Source organism: Pseudophryne corroboree, chromosome 1 (assembly GCF_028390025.1).
Source record: "Pseudophryne corroboree isolate aPseCor3 chromosome 1, aPseCor3.hap2, whole genome shotgun sequence".
NCBI classification, from domain to species: Eukaryota; Metazoa; Chordata; class Amphibia; order Anura; family Myobatrachidae; genus Pseudophryne; species Pseudophryne corroboree.
This window is the reverse complement of record NC_086444.1, coordinates 717,293,578-717,310,799: the sequence shown is the minus strand read 5'-3', so window position 1 is coordinate 717,310,799 and position 17,222 is coordinate 717,293,578. Positions and strand designations below refer to the sequence as shown.

At 47.5% G+C, this 17,222-nt stretch overlaps 1 protein-coding gene across 4 annotated transcripts in view; it reads right to left on the bottom strand.

The window, feature by feature from the left end:
- LOC134909004 (GRAM domain-containing protein 2B-like) overlaps positions 1-17,222 on the bottom strand; it is a 265,256-nt gene that overhangs the window by 200,319 nt on the left and 47,715 nt on the right. The window contains exon 1 of one of the 4 annotated variants that reach the window (XM_063915365.1): positions 6,672-6,971. The exons of the other annotated variants lie outside the window; for them this stretch is intronic. Within the exon in view, the coding sequence (XP_063771435.1) occupies positions 6,672-6,721 (50 nt within the window). The 5' untranslated portion in view covers positions 6,722-6,971. Of the gene's footprint in view, positions 1-6,671; positions 6,972-17,222 lie in introns of those variants that run through there. 4 annotated transcript variants of the gene reach the window in all.

Sequence of the window (17,222 nt, the reverse complement as noted above, 5' to 3'; positions counted from 1 at the left end):
CGTGTCTGTGAGCCAGAAAGCGCTGAGTGTGTGCCGTAGATGGCTGCTGTAAGCAGAGGAAGGCGCCAAAAATGCCCCAAGTCCCGGTCCGAGGAAGCTCCGCCCGGTCCAATGGCGCCGGAGCTATACATATTATTTATACTGGCAAAGTCACCTAAACAGCTTAAACAACACATAAGTGCTAGTAGCAGTTTTGTGCCAGTTTACACACAGGGGAGCCTAGCAGGAACCACCCCAGGGAGGGTCCTGTATGCCGCACCCTTGGTCAGTTGCACTTTGAACCGGGGGACCCCCCTATCGGGGCTCCCGGTTTGTACTCACCACCGATGTCACCTTCAGGCAGTGTTAGGGGTGTGCGGCGTGCTGTGGCTGTAACAGCCAAGGCGCAGGCCCCGCTGAACAAACAACCCCTCAGGACGGTGGTCCTGCAGCAGGGAAGCGGCTCTGCACCTCATAAGGCCGGTTGCCCAGACAGCATACTAAAAATAATAAAAAAGTTTTATCCTCTCATGAGGGGACTTTTTTCTAAACTCCCTGTGGGAAGGGGCATGAAGGGGAGGAGCTAATGGTTCATAAAGTTTCCATTTGGAATCGAGGCAACCAAATATATTTGTTCAGAGCTTTGAGACTGAGAATGGGTCGGTAAGACCCATTTGGTTTCTGCACTAGAAACAGGTTGGAATAGAAACCTAGTCCTCGCTGTGCTGAGGGAATCGGTACTATCACTCCTGATTATAGCAACTTCTGCATTGCATCTTGTAGGGCCCTGGCCTTCGTTTCCACAGGAGACGGACTGGTTTTGAGGGGTGCGTTCTTGAAGGAGAAAGTGTAACCGTGAGACACTGCTTCTTGCACCCAGGTATCTGTGGTGGACTGCTGCCAGACCTGTGCAAATTGAAGAAGTCGGCCTCCTACCAGGCTTATCTTCTGGTTTAGAAGCCGGGCGTCTGGTTGACTAACATATAAACAGACCTGCAGCGAAACGCGTCAGTTGTCACTTTCATCACCGACTACATGCTGCAGTTTCAGTGCCCGGACCATACTGGACTCTAAAACAGGAACTACTTTGGTGAATGGGCTCCATTACAGGCTAATTTCAGGCCTATCCCGCAAGAAAGGATCCACAATTTGGTGAGGACCTAGGCCCACGGTACCAACCCCCAATTGAAGGATCTTACTAAAGGGACCTTTTTCCTCCAGCGGCACAAATGCGGTAATGTAACCAATTTGGACTGTGCTATCAGCTCCCAAAATACAGATTTCAACACCAATTATAGTCCAGTAAATTTCAAAAGGAACGGACACTATTGATTAGAAAGCCCATGTCGGTGAATATGTTCTTTTTAATTATTGTCAACATTAAAGTATTTTAATAAATGTTTACTATTCTTTTTCATCCAATCCATCTCTGTTTATTAATGTATACACATTAGCGCTGCTATTTTATATTTTTATATGTTCTTCTGTTTTCTACAGGACTGACTAATCCTGTGTTTTTAGCAGCAGCATTAGAACAGTGACCCAGTTTGCGCCCGAGCACCAATCTTGGTTATTTTGTTTGTCTGGTTGACTAAGCCTATTTGGTCTTAGTCCTATCAGATTTATCCGATTGTGACTGTTTGCTATAAACTTTTCCTTTTGCTTTACCTTGTACCCGAAAGCAGGAAATCTGGGTTTAGCTTTTGATGTCGAAGAATACCTAACTTTTTTTGAAGTCTGCTTCAGACAACAGAATATTGCCTACTTCTGTACAAAACAGAATATTTCCAACAAAAGGCAGGGATTCCAGTACCTTCTTGGATTCCGAGGCAGCTATCCATGAACGTAACCAAGCAGCTCTCCTAGCTGCTACTGAGGAAGCTGGTATACCAGTGATGGGAACCTTTGGCACTCCAGCTGTTGTTGAACTATACATCCCAGCATGCCCTGCTACAGTTTTGCTATTTGGCCATACTAAAACTATAGCAGGACATGCTGGGATGTGTAGTTCAACAACAGCTGGAGTGCCAAACGTTCCCCATCACTGTACTATACCCATATCGAGGGCTGCTTCTTCCATAAAAGCAGCTGCCTCCTTTATATTGCTATATGGGATAACTGTTCTTTCGTTGCTGGAACTGAGAAATCATTTTCCAGGGCTTCTGCCCAGCCTACCACTGCTTTAGCCACACAAGTTGTGGCTACAGCTGGAATTGTAACTGCCCCTATTTAGGAGAATACAGTTTTAAGAAAACCATACATTTTTCTGTGTGTTACATCATTTAATAATGTTGAAGGCAGAAGTAATATAGATTTGCGCGCCAGTCGAACTACGTGTGTATCTACTTTGGGAGGACCTTCCCTTTTTAAACAGTCCACAGATAGGAGAGGATAATAAAAAAGCCCATTTATTAGGAATCTTACATTTCTTACTCTGTGTTACCCATGCCTCTTGCATGATTTCAGTCACTGATCTGAGTTACGAAATTCTGCTTTTACTGTTTTTGGACATTTAAAGACAGGAGCCTTAGATTTTAACAGACTCTACTGCCTCCTCCATTGATATAATTGAGTTAATTCATGCAGTTAAATGCATTCTATCTACGGAGGTAAGGTGCTCCTCTTCTCTTGATGCAGAGTCAGAGTGATAGGATCCAACTTCATCATATGAAGTATCCTCGGAGTCTGAAAACGGTGTAGACTGTGAGGATGGTGCTCCATGTCTATCTGTTTTCAGGTCCCTGGGCCTGTCTGCCTGCATTTGCTGAAAGGCAGCAGGGGTCTGAGCTAAATCTTGGACTGGGTGTGACATAACCCAAGGGGTTGTTACATGTAAGGGCACTGTGGGTACCCCATAACTGACAATGTAGCTGGAACCCCCAGACGACACGCTATATTGATAAAACCTGTGCAAAAGATGCCCAAAGAGGTTCTTGGCTTAAGGCCGGTTGATTAAGAAATTTTAGGTTTTTACACATAACCCATCTTGTACCAGATCCTGAAAGGTTAACCCAGCTTTGCAGGACAAACATGATGTTAATGTACTGCCTCGTTACCCTTGCCTTTAGAGGACATAGCAACAATATTCACACAACGGTATAATATTTATCAATCTGACAGTCCCCACTTTTGTTTTAAAGTGAAGTACAATCAGACCCTACCCTGCTTTGCACCAGCATTGAGGGTATGAAATCAAGAGAGAGAGAAATGAAGACTGACAGAAACAAAGTTTAAAGTCAGCATCCGCACTAGCAAACAGTCACATAATAATGCATTAGTATACATTTGCAGAATGAGCACATTGTTCAACTACACGATACAACTAAGTACAGTAGGTAGGAAAGCACATTACTGCATTTACCTCATACCGGGAGATTAGCATATTCAGACCCACAGCGAATAATACAGCAATATATATTCACAGTTACTCATTTGCATCAGGCACCTATTCAACTATACAATACCGCCAGAGTAGGTAGGAAATCAGTGCTATACCGCCTGCCTCAGGAGAGCAGGATACAGGGAAACAAACCCTGCTCCCGTATTCGACCATGCCACTAACAACGGCCCGCAGTACCAGACGCACCAGTGGACACAGTGATTCTGACTGTACTGTAATGTCTAAGCGTCTCAGACGGAAGCGGGAATATCAGTTCATGGTGGGAAACTCAGAGGAAACTGGTCATGAACTGGGGGGAGGGGCGACCAGGAGAGTGCCTTACTTTCAACAGCTGACTTCCACCCCAGGGATCGCGGCCTCTTACTAATCCATATGATCCCTGAAGTCTAGCGCTGATGCACCAGAGGTGGATGACCGCGTCAGTGACTGTTCAGTAGTCTACCCCCCCCCCTCCCCGAGACAGTAAGCCTGCAATACATGCGACTTAGACCTCTACCGGAAACAGGCGTCCCGTGCTCCGGCCGCAGCCTAGGACCGTCAGTATGGACTTGCTAGTACATCCTGCTGGTGCCTGCCAAAACACGCATAGAAAAGTCGCACAAATTTTTTTTCAAAAAAATAAATTAAAAGCTTGTGGCTCCTGCCGCACCAAACAAAAAACTGAATTCCATGAGCGAGGAGGCGGGATTATAGGGAGGCTGGACTCTTGCATCCTGGGAGCTCAAAAGCTTTAACCCTTTGGTATCCGTTCTACTGACACCTACTACAACCCAAGGTAGATCCTGTGGACCCTGAAGGAGAAATACCATGTTCCTTTGGTACAACTAAACCATAATGTTGCCCAAGCCAGTGAATTTAAGTATGTTCGCACACAGTGACAAGTTTATTACTGCAGGTACACCTTTCTAGTTCTGTGTAGAAAAAAATTGCCCTCAATCCGAGTTCAGCAAGATGCTGAAAATCTTCTTAGAGATTCCGATCCACATAAGCAATGGGCAGATGTGTCGGCTGCAAGTTCATGCTGTGAACTTCCTGTTCCACTTTATCCCAAAGATGCTCTATTGCAGGCCTGGCCAACCTGTGGTTCTCCAGCTAGTGTGAAACTACAAGTGCCAGCATGCCCTGTCAGTTTTTCTATTGTTATGGAATATCAAAACTCTGTCAGGTCATGCAGGGATGTGTAGTTTCGCAACAGCTGGAGAGCCATCTGTTGGTCAGGCCTGCTCTATTGAATTGGTTGACCGTAGAGGCCATTAGAGTACACTGACCTCATTGTTGTGTTTCTGGAACCAGCTTTTGAGATGACGCGTTAACCTGCTTGAAGTAGGTAATAGAAGATGGGTAAACAGTCACCCTAAATGGATTGACGTAGTCAGCAACAATATTCAGATTGGCTATGGAGTCTAACTAATGCCAAGTTGTAAATGGTCTGATGTGTGCCAAGAAAATATTCCCCACAATAATACACCATCAATAGCCTGAAAAGTTGACAGGAGACAAGACAGATTCATGGAATAATGTGGTATATGCCAAATTATGATCCTAGCAAAGCATTTTGCAGTAGAAATTGGCATTTCTCAACCCAGGCAATATTTAACTGTCCAGTTAAATGCTCTGGTCTTCTGTTATTCTGGTCTACCCACTTCTAGGTTCAACATGATGTGTGGTCAGAGAAGCTCTTCTGCATACCACGGTTGTAACGCATCATTTAAGTTTTAAGTTGACTTCCTGTCAGCTTGAACCAGTTTGGCTATACTCCTCTGACCTCTCATTATAAAGGCATTTTTGCCCACAGGACTGCCACTTACTGGATATTTTCAGTTTTGCACACAATTTCTATATACTCTAGAGCAGGCGTGGCCAACCTGCGGCCATCCTTGTACTTGATTGGAATAATAACAAATAATCGGTTCAAGTTCAAAACATAACTAAACTGCTTCAGAACATCATTAAACTTGCCACAGGTCCACGTGAATAGTGTACTGAGGCAGCTTAGGCCCCATACACTAGTGCAACATTGCCTGTTTTCATGCAATTGAGACAAATTGCTGAGACGGATAGCATGAAAAGTGTCACATTGCATGCCATTTTTCGTGCGATTGCGATGCAATGAGCATTCCCGTGTCTCCCATCGCAATCGCAGATTACACGTGCTGCATGTTATGGTGCCCATACACTTGTGCCATGCCCCGCGACATCGCGGGCATCGCACCGGCAGCTTAGGTGTGCTGAAATCGCACCTGAACTGCCAAAGTGATTACCATGCGATCAATCGCATGGTAATCACGTGATGGGCATGTCACCGCTGAGTGGGAGCGGCCAGAGGCGGGTGCCCATCGCAGTGCGATATATAGCATGTGTGTTTAAAAACACATGCGATCGCACTGCGATTTGATAAATTTTAAGTGCAGCACATACTATCTTGAGACGTGAGATTCGACCGACGTGCCCGCGCATCGCATCGAAAGGTACCTAAAATGTGCATACAATCCTTCAATTTCTCTCACAGATGCGGTCGAAATCGAAGGTTAGTACCGATTATCTCACAAGTGTATGGGCACCATTAGATTTATCTAAATTGCATGGAAATAGGTTTAATAACATTAAAGCGCATGAGATAAATCACATGTAAAAATTCACTTAAGTAGCAAATCACAGGGCTCCCGGGAAGCTCCCGGACAGAATTGCAGCAGGAAAATTGCATGCAAGTTATTGCTGAGATACAGGGGCCCTTTAGTTATGCTAGCCCTGGGGACCCCACGTTCTGAACTTCAGCACAAATAAGCATATCCACAGTGTGTATATACACACATACAGCCAACTGACACACACAGTTGAGGAGATTCTAATGTACACATCAAATCCTCTTTGTATAAAAAAACTAATTTAGAGCAACAAATTCATCTATTTCTGCAGAGCAATTCTCTCCCTGCCTGAGGCTGCTGTGGGATGGTTGGTGCCCTAACAGGATATAGATCACCCACTTTTCCCCAACACATATCGTCCGTGAATGAGAATGTGCAGCGAGCCCAGCTCCCTCCCCATTTCGGATATATATATATATATATATATATATATATATATATATATATATATATATATATATATCCCCGAAATGGGTATATATATATATATCCCCGAAATGGGTATATATATATATATATATATATATATATATATATATATATACACACACACACATACATACACTTCTATCAGACACACTGTAGACCCGACTCCCTCACGCTCTCCCCCGTGTCACAGAGTAAGCTTCCTCCGGCTGTCAGCCTACCTGAGCGGCAACGTGGCACTCTCTCGCCCAGCTCTGCCGATTAGCTTCATCGCTAGCACATCGGAAGCTCCAGCCCCTGCAGCCAATCAGATGCCCCAGTAGTACTACACACTATGCCCAAGGAAAGCAAATCCCGTCACATTATTCCCACTCAGGACGGCACTCTGAACTGTTGCTGTCCCATATGACTGACTGACTGGCAGACAGGGAGGCCGGGCTGTCCGTCCCTCCTTCTCAGCTCATACCGGCAACAGTCACGCCTCCACACAACACAATGACGCCAGCTAGGGGCGGGTCTATAGCGCACACGCTGGGTAGGAGAAAGCCATTGGTGAGCTTCGCCGAGCCTTTATCAGGGCGGGGAAGAGTAGCCGCAGGAATGTTACCGAATGTTAACGAGTGAAAGGACACCTGAGTGGCACTGCGTAGCATGACATCCCGCCACACGCATGGAGTTGTAGCTTCACTGACTCCTGTGTGTGGGAGCTCAGACCCAGATGTAGGCTGGCCGGTGATATACAGCGTTTAGTAGCCGTACGACGCTGACTTGATATACTGTACTTGTTTACTATGTTTCAGGCTCTGTTGTAAAGGGCCCCATACACTAGGACAATATGTCTGAGGCTGAAGTCGGAGGTGATTTCCCTTGAACTCTCCCAGGAGCTTCCCCGGAGTGGTTCCATACGATTTGGTACATTTTGTATGCAATCCCAGCCATGTTTGCAGGAACTGACTTATCACAAGTGCAGCACTAACGATCTAGGTGAGCTGATCCAACCCTCACGGGAACGCACATCGGATTGGATACACCTCCAAAATGCCCAATTACACCCGATATTTCGGCCCGAATGCCCGAAATTGGATAAAATCGGGCATTATCGTTCTAGTGTATGGGACCTTTTACCTGGGTCACTTCCATAGCGGATAGTATTGTTACCAAGGCTGCATCTCATGCACGTAAACACTGGGCTTAAACAGAAATATCATTAACGAACCATAATTATTCAATTGGTATTTCAAATGAAATTAATAATTCAAAACTACCATTAATCCCTAACCTTGCAGATGTAATGTGTGTGCCAGTGGTGTAACTCTATGCCATCTTATCATTTCTGAGCTGTTTCTTTACCTGATAGACAGATGGGGAAGAATACGGCATGCTAGCCGAACATTTTATTCCTTTAGTAAAGCATTCCATAAACCTGAAATTGACATTCTCATTTGGTAATATTTTAAAATACTTTACTGCTTTACTAATAACCATCTCAGGGGCATATGTATTAACCTGGAGAAGGCATAAGGAAGTGATAAACCAGTGATATGTGCAAGGTGATAATGCACCAGCCAATCAGCTCCTAACTGTTAATTTACATATGGGAGCTGATTGGCTGGTGTGTTTATCACCTTGCACATATCACTGGTTTATCACTTCCTTATGCCTTCTCTAGGTTAATACATCTGCCCCTCAGAATGTTAAAAAAAAAAACCCGACAGGAGCTGATTGGTTTTGGTACTTTCTCGCTCTCCAAGGCTTAGTACATCTCCCCTGACCCTGAGTGGCCACTGGTGCTATATTGACTGCACTTCGGTTTTATTTTTTTCTTACGTCCTATGATACTGGGGTTCCATTTAGTACCATGGGGTATAGACGGGTCCACTAAGAGCCATGGGCACTTTAAGAATTTGATAGTGTGGGCTGGCTCCTCCCTCTATGCCACTCCTACCAGACTCAGTTTAGAAAATGTGCCCGCTTATGGAAGCTCCAGGCAGGACTGGTTGGCAGCAGCGTGCCTGCTTCGTGGGACCAACCTCTTGAAGGGTTAATGGTCCCGTTCCCCGCTGACAGGACACTGAGCTACTGAGGGAACTATTCGTAAGCCCCATCACGGCGAGCGAGCGTACATTCCCGCAGCACACCGCCACCTCTAACAAAGCCAGAAGAAAGAAGAGTGGCGAGTACTAAGCCGGCGTCCCGACTAGCGGGTCGCCAGCCATTATGGTGGCATGAGGGTACGGAGATGCACCTCTTCTAACCGGGCGGAATGCGTCTCCAGACACAGTACACAGCTGCGTCACTGTACACAGTACCCACACTGGCAAAAATAGCCTTAAAATGGTTTTCTCTCCATTTTAAGCACTAGATTACCTCAGCCAGTATATATATATATATATATATATATATATAAAAAAGCGAGAAGACCGCGCGCCATTGAAGGGACGGGCCTTCACTATGAGCGGATCCAGCAGCTCACCAGCACCATTTTCCCGCTGCAGTGGACACAGACACTGACTGACAGGGACGCGCAGCTCCTCTGGAGAGACTCCAGATTACCTCAGCAGCACCAGGGGGTCATAGCAGGGGGAACTATTATCAGTGTACTTACTCTGTGACCCGGCTAAGCTTGGCATTAGCGATAAGGGCGCGGAGGGGGCTGGCTCCAAATAACTATGCTTCTTCCTGAAGGGCTCCTTGTGGGTTATTTGTGCTTAACCTTTTAGTGTGTGTGTGTGTGTGTGTGTGTGTGTGTGTTGTCACATTTACATTAGGTCAGGCAAAGAGTGTGTTTCTTGTACAGCGGAGTGTTCCTCTTCACCAGGGGGCTCACTACTGGATACTCAGGGCAGTGCACCTTCCCAGAATAGTGGGGCTGAACCGGATTGGGTTACTTCCATTAAGGGAATGAGCTCAAATATTTCTACAAAGCTATCCCGCAATGAGAAAGAGACGCAATACTTAAGACAGACTGTGGATGAGTTTATGAATAGAGACTCAGTCCCAAAACCAGCGTCTCAATCCCCTCCCATTTGTCTGCAAAAATGATCTCTGGGCCATATCCTGCAGTCTGACTCTGAGGCTGATGGGTCAGACATGGAGGAGGGTGAGGTGGATTTGGAGGGGGGGATGCTATTCTGTCACAGGGGGATGCGGTCAAGATGCCGTCGGACGGGACCCCGGCTGTCGGAATCCCAACCCCGGGATCCCGACAGGCACAATCCCGACATATTCTCCCTCTGTGGGTGTCCACGACACCCATAGAGGGAGAATAAATTAGTGTGCCGAGCGTAGAATAAATTAGTGTGCCACGGGTCCGCAGCGTGGCAAGTGCAGCGAGCCCGTAAGGGGCTGCGTTGCGCTCGCCTTCCTGTCGTGATTGTGCTGGTCGGGATCCCGGTGTCGGTATTACGACCGCCGGGATCTCAGCCAGCGGGATCTCATACTGATCCCGTCACAGGGAATAGAGGCTCTTATAGATGCTATCAGAGAGGTTCTACAAATTCCTGATAAGGTTTCAGTGGAGTGTGAGGAATCTTACTTTAATGTAAAAAAGAAGTCCTCAGTCACTTTTCCTACGTCAAAGGAATTGAATACCCTGTTTGAAGAACCATGGGTTAATCTGGATAAGAAATTTCAAATCCCTAAAAGGTTGCTCTCATATTTTCCTTTTCTTCTGGAGGATAGGAAAAATTGGTAAAATGCACCGATAGTGGACGCATCGGTCTCTAGGCTGTCACAAAAAAATGTGGGGCAGATGTATTAACCTGGAGAAGGCATAAGGAAGTGATAAACCAGTGATATGTGCAAGGTGATAAAGGCACCAGCCAATCAGCTCCAATATGTAAATTAACAGTTAGGATCTGATTGGCAGGTGCCTTTATCACCTTGCACATATCACTGGTTTATCACTTCTTTATGCCTTCTCCAGGTTAATACATCTGCCCCTGTATTGCCCGTCCCTGGTGCAGCCTCCCTAAAAGATACGGCTGATCATAAAATTGAGACTACATTCAAATCATCGTACACAGCTGCTGGGGTGGCACAAAGACCCACTATTGCATGTGCATGGATCACAAAAGCCATTGCTAAATGGTCAGGTAACCTAATTGAGGGGTTAGATTCCTTGTCTAGGGGGGGATGTTTTACTCCTGCAGCATATACAGGACTCTGCGAACTTTATGGAGGAGGCCATAAAAGAGATTGGTTTGCTTAATGCACGTACCACCACTATGGAAGTGCCAGCACGCAGGGTCTTGTGGCTACGCCAGTGGACTGCTGATGCGGACTCCAGGAAAGGAGTGGAAGGCATGCCATTCACAGGAGAGGCCTTGTATGAAGACGAACTAGATAAATGGATCTCCAAAGCTATTGCGGGCAAGTCTACGCATCTTCCTTCCGCAGCTCTCCCAGCCATGAAAGCTTATTCAGCTTCAAATTTACAGTCTTTACGGACAGCCAAGTTCAAGGGAAAATCCTGAGGTGCTTCTAAGTCTTCCAGAGGTGCAAGAGGTAAACCACGCAAACCAGCAACTGCAGGTGCTCAGGAACAGAGTTCAGGCTCTGCTTCCTCAAAGCCTTCAGCATGATGGTGGACCGCAATGCCTGGAAGTCTGTCAGGTGGGAGTCCGACTAAAATTCTTCAGTCACATCTGGTCAAGTTCATGCCGGGATCCCTGGGTCATAGATCTTATTTCCCAGGGCTACAGACTGGAGTACCAAGAGCTCCTACCTCACAGATTCTTCAAACCAGGCTTACCAGCTTCACAAGAGGCAAGTATAAAACTTTTTAGCAGGACATCCAAAAACTGATACAGACTCAAGTCACTGTTCCAGTTCCACCTCATCTGCACAACAAGGGGTACTATTACAACTTATTTGTAGTACCGAAACCGGACGGTTCGGTACAACCAATCTTGAACCTCAAGTCCTTGAATCCGTTCTTAAGAGTGTTCAAGATCGAGTCTCAGAGCGATGATCTCAGGTCTGGAGGAAGGGGAATTCCTTGTGTCTCTGGATATCAAGGATGCATACCTTCACATTCCAATCTGGCCGTCTCTTCAGGCTTATCTACGGTTTGCACTGCAGGACTGTCACTACCAGTTCTATGCCCTGCCATTTGGTCTCTTCACAGCACCGAGAGTATTCACCAAAGTGATGGCAGAGATGATGTTTCTCCTTCGCAAGCAGGGAGTGAACATAATTCCGTACCTGGACGATCTTCTGATAAAGGCGCCATCCAGGGAGAAGTTGCTGGACAGCATTGGCCTCTCAACCAAACTTCTCCAGGATCACTTGTGGATTCTGAACTTTCCAAAATCTCACCTATAGCCAACACGGAGGCTCCCATTCCCGGAAATGATACTGGACATGGAGTCGCAGAAAGTGTTTCTTCCGCTGGAAAATGTATTGGTAATCCAGTCGATGGTTCGGGATGTCCTGAAGCCAACCTGTATATCGGTGCATCTATGCATTCGACTTCTGGGGAAAATGGTGGCCTCTTACGAGGCACTTCAATACGGAAGGTTTCACGCAAGACCCTTCCAGCTCGATCTGTTGGACAAATGGTCCAGATCGCATCTTCACATGCACCAGAGGATCCGTCTGTCGCCAAAAGCCAGGATCTCCCTTCTGTGGTGGCTACAGATTTCTCACCTCATCGAGGGTCGGAGTTTCGGAATTTAGGACTGGATCCTGTTAACTATGGACGCAAGCCTCAGAGGTTGGGGAGCAGTCACCCAGGGGGTGCAGTTTCAAGGAAGATGGTAAAGTCAGGAAGTCACCGTTCCAATCAACATTCTGGAACTCAGGACCATATACAACGCCCTTCTGCAGGCCTCTTATCTTCTTCAGGATCGGGCCATTCAGGTCCAGTCGGACAATGTGACGGCAGTGACGTGCATAAACCGACAGGGCGGAACGAAATGCAGAGCAGCAATGTCAGAGGTGTCAAGAATTCTCCTCTGGGCAAAAAAATCCATTGTGGCGTTGTCAGCAGTCTTCATTTCGGGAATAGACAACTGGGAAGCAGACTTCCTCATCAGACACGACCTGCACCCAGGGGAGTGGGGCCTTCACCTGGAAGTGTTCAGGTGTTTGACACGTTTGTGGGGATATCCACAGATCGACATGATGGTCTCTTGTCTCAACAAAAAGCTCAAGCGGTATTGTTCCAGTCGAGAGACCCACAGGCAGTGGCGATGGACACTCTGACGACTCCTTGGGTCTATCAGATGGTATACGTGTTTCCTCCACTTCCTCTGATCCCAAGAATTCTGAAAAGAATAAAAAAGGAAAAGGTTCAAGTAATTCTCATTTCCCTGGATTGGCCAAGAAGGGCCTGCTACACGGACCTCCTGGAGATGCTCCTCGAAGATCCGTGGCCTCTACCTCTTCGCGAGGATCTTCTGCAACAGGGCCCATTCGTCTATCAGGACTTACCACGGCTACATTTGACTGCATGGAAGTTGAACGGCTGATTCTTGCCAGAAGAGGGATCCCTAACAAAGTTATCCCGACTATGATCCAAGCCAGGAAGGGGGTAACGTCTAAACATTACCCCCATATTTGGAAGAAATACGTCTCTTGGTGTGAGGGCAGAAATTATTCTGCTGTGGAATTTCACCTGGGACGTTTCCTGTTTTTTCTGCAGGCAGGTGTGGATGTGGGCCTACGTCTGGGCTCCATAAAGGTCCAGATTTTGGCCTTGTCCATTTTCTTTCAGAAACAATTGGCTTCTCTCCCTGAGGTCCAAACGTTTTTGAAAGGTGTTCTGCGCATCCAACTCCCTTTATGCCTTCCTTGGTACCTTGGGATCTCAATTTGGTGCTGCAGTTCCTCCAATCGAACTGGTTTGAACCATTACAGGAGGTGGACGTAAAAATAAGAATTTACTCACCGGTAATTCTATTTCTCGTAGTCCGTAGTGGATGCTGGGGACTCCGTAAGGACCACGGGGGAATAGACGGCTCCGCATGAGACTGGGCACATCTAAAGAAAGATTTAGGACTATCTGGTGTGCACTGGCTCCTCCCCCTATGACCCTCCTCCAAGCCTCAGTTAGGACACTGTGCCCGGAAGAGCTGACACAATAAGGAAGGATTTTGAATCCCGGGTAAGACTCATACCAGCCACACCAATCACACCGTATAACTCGTGATAGGAACCCCGGTTAACAGTATGATAACAACGGAGCCTCTGAACAGATGGCTCGCAATAACACCCCGATTTGTGTAACAATAACTATTTACAAGTATTGCAGACAATCCGCACTTGGGATGGGCGCCCAGCATCCACTACGGACTACGAGAAATAGAATTACCGGTGAGTAAATTCTTATTTTCTCTGATGTCCTAGTGGATGCTGGGGACTCCGTAAGGACCATGGGGATTATACCAAAGCTCCCAAATGGGTGGGAGAGTGCGGATGACTCTGCAACACCGAATGAGAGAACTCCAGGTCCTCCTCAGCCAGGGTATCAAATTTGTAGAATTTTGCAAACGTGTTTGCCCCTGACCAAGTAGCAGCTCGGCAAAGTTGTAAAGCCGAGACCCCTCGGGCAGCCGCCCAAGATGAGCCCACTTTCCTTGTGGAATGGGCTTTTACAGATTTAGGCTGCGGTAGTCCCACCGCAGAATGCGCCAGCTGAATAGTGCTACAAATCCAGCACGCGATAGTCTGCTTAGAAGCAGGAGCACCCAGTTTGTTGGGTGCATACAGGATAAACAGCGAGTCAGTTTTCCTGACTCCAGCCGTCCTGGAAACATAAATTTTCAGGGCCCTGACTACGTCCAGTAACTTGGAATCCTTCAAGTTCCTAGTAGCCGCAGGCACCACAATAGGCTGGTTTAAGTGAAACGCTGATACCACCTTCGGGAGAAACTGAGGACGAGTCCTCAACTCTGCCCTATCCATATGGAAAATCAGATAAGGGCTTTTATATGACAAAGCCGCCAATTCTGACACACACCTGGCCGAAGCCAGGGCCAACAGCATGACCACTTTCCACGTGAGATATTTTAAATCCACATTCTTAAGTGGTTCAAACCAATGTGATTTCAGGAACTCCAAAACCACATTGAGATCCCAAGGTGCCACTGGGGGCACAAAAGGAGGCTGAATATGCAGAACTCCTTTGACAAAAGTCTGAACTTCAGGCAGTGAAGCCAGTTCTTTCTGGAAGAAAATCGACAGGGCCGAAATCTGGACCTTAATGGACCCCAATTTGAGGCCCAACGTCACCCCTGCTTGCAGGAAATGCAGGAATCGACCCAGTTGAAATTCCTCCGTTGGGGCCTTCCTGGCCTCACACCAAGCAACATATTTCCGCCAAATGCGGTGATAATGTTTTGCGGTGACATCCTTCCTGGCTTTGATCAGGGTAGGGATGACTTCCTCCGGAATGCCCTTTTCCTTCAGGATCCGGTGTTCAACCGCCATGCCGTCAAACGTAGCCACGGTAAGTCTTGGAACAGACAGGGCCCCTGCTGCAGCAGGTCTTGTCTGAGCGGCAGAGGCCAAGGGTCCTCTGAAAGCATCTCTTGAAGTTCCGGGTACCAAGCTCTTCTTGGCCAGTCCGGAACCACGAGTATAGTTTTCACTCCTCGCCTTCGTATTATTCTCAGTACCTTGGGAATGAGAGGCAGAGGAGGAAACACATAAACCGACTGGTACACCCACGGTGTTACTAGAGCGTCCACAGCGATCGCCTGAGGGTCCCTTGACCTGGTGCAATATCTTTTTAGCTTTTTGTTGAGGCGGGACGCCATCATGTCCACCTGTGGTCTTTCCCAACGGTTTACCAGCATTTGGAAGACTTCTGGAATGAAGTCCCCATTCTCCCGGGTGGAGGTCGTGCCTGCTGAGGAAGTCTGCTTCCCAGTTGTCCACTCCCGGAATGAACACTGCTGTCAGTGCTAACACATGAGTTTCCGCCCATCGGAGAATCCTTGTGGCTTCTGCCATTGCCCTCCTGCTTCTTGTGCCGCCCTGTCTGTTTACATGGGCGACCGCCGTAATGTTGTCTGATTGGATCAGTACCGGTTGGTTCTGAAGCAGGGGCCTTGCTTGGCTTAGGGCATTGTAAATGGCCCTTAGCTCCAGAATATTTATGTGAAGCGAAATCTCCTGATTTGACCACAGTCCTTGGAAATTTCTTCCCTGTGTGACTGCACCCCAGCCCCGAAGGCTGGCATTTGTGGTCACCAGGACCCAGTCCTGTATTCCGAATCTGCGGCCCTCTAGTAGATGAGCCCTCTGCAGCCACCACAGCAGCGACACCCTGGTCCTTGCCGACAGGGTTATCCGCTGTTGCATCTGTACCGACACCTGTCCCGGTTTTAGGAGGTCTCTGACTAGAGATGACAACTCCTCGGCTTTTTCCACTGGAAGAAACACTTTTTTCTGGTCTGTGTCCAGAATCATTCCCAGGAACAGAAGACGTGTCGTCGGGACCAGCTGTGACTTTGGAATATTGAGAATCCAGCCGTGCTGTTGTAGCACTTCCCGAGAAAGTGCTACCCCCACTACCAACTGTTCCTTGGACCTCGCCTTTATCAGGAGATCGTCCAAGTACGGGATAATTAAAACTCCCTTCTTGCGAAGGAGTATCATCATTTCGGCCATTACCCTGGTAAAGACCCTCGGTGCCGTGGATAACCCAAACGGCAGCGTCTGGAACTGATAGTGACAGTCCTGTACCACAAATCTGAGGTACTCCTGGTGAGGAGGGCAAATGGGGACATGGAGGTAGGCATCCTTGATGTCCAGAGAGACCATGTAATCCCCCTCGTCCAGGCTCGCAATAACCGCCCTGAGCGATTCCATCTTGAACTTGAACTTTCTGATATACGTGTTCAAGGATTTTAAATTTAAGATGGGTCTCACCGAACCGTCCGGTTTCGGTACCACAAACATTGTGGAATAGTAACCCTTTCCTTGCTGAAGGAGGGGTACCTTGACAATCACTTGCTGTGAATACAGTTTTTGGATAGCCACCAACACTGCCTCCCTGGCAGAGAGAGTTGCTGGTAAGTCAGATTTTAGAAAACGGCGGAGGGGGGACGTCTCGAATTCCAGCCTGTACCCCTGAGATACTACTTGAAGGATCCAGGGATCCACCTGTGAGAGAGCCCAATGTGTGCTGAAATTTCTGAGACGGGCCCCCACCGTACCCGGGTCCGCCTGTGAAGCCCCAGCGTCATGCTGTGGACTTACCGGACGCGGGGGAGGACTTTTGCTCTTAGGAACTGGCTGTATGCTGCAGCTTTTTCCCTCTACCTTTGCCTCTCGGCAGAAAGGATGCGCCTCGCCTGACCACTGCCGAGTCCATAACCCCCTTCTGGCGGCAATGGACATTGCGCTTATTTTTGATGCCAGCCGGCAAATATCCCTCTGTGCATCGCGCATGTATAAGACAGCGTCTTTTATATGCTCTACTGTCAGCAAAATATTGTCCCTATCCAGGGTATCAATATTATCCGACAGGGAATCTGACCACGCAGCAGCAGCACTGCACATCCATGCTGATGCAATCGCTGGTCGCAATATAATGCCCGTGTGTGTATATATAGCTTTTAGGGTAGCCTCCTGCTTTCTATCAGCAGGATCCTTTAGGGCGGCCGTATCCTGAGACGGTAGTGCCACCTGTTTTGATAAACGTGTAAGCGCTTTATCTACCCTAGGGGATGTTTCCCAACGTGACCTATCCTCTGGCGGGAAAGGGTACGCTGCCCATAACCGTTTAGAAATTATCAATTTCTTATCGGGGGAAGTCCAGG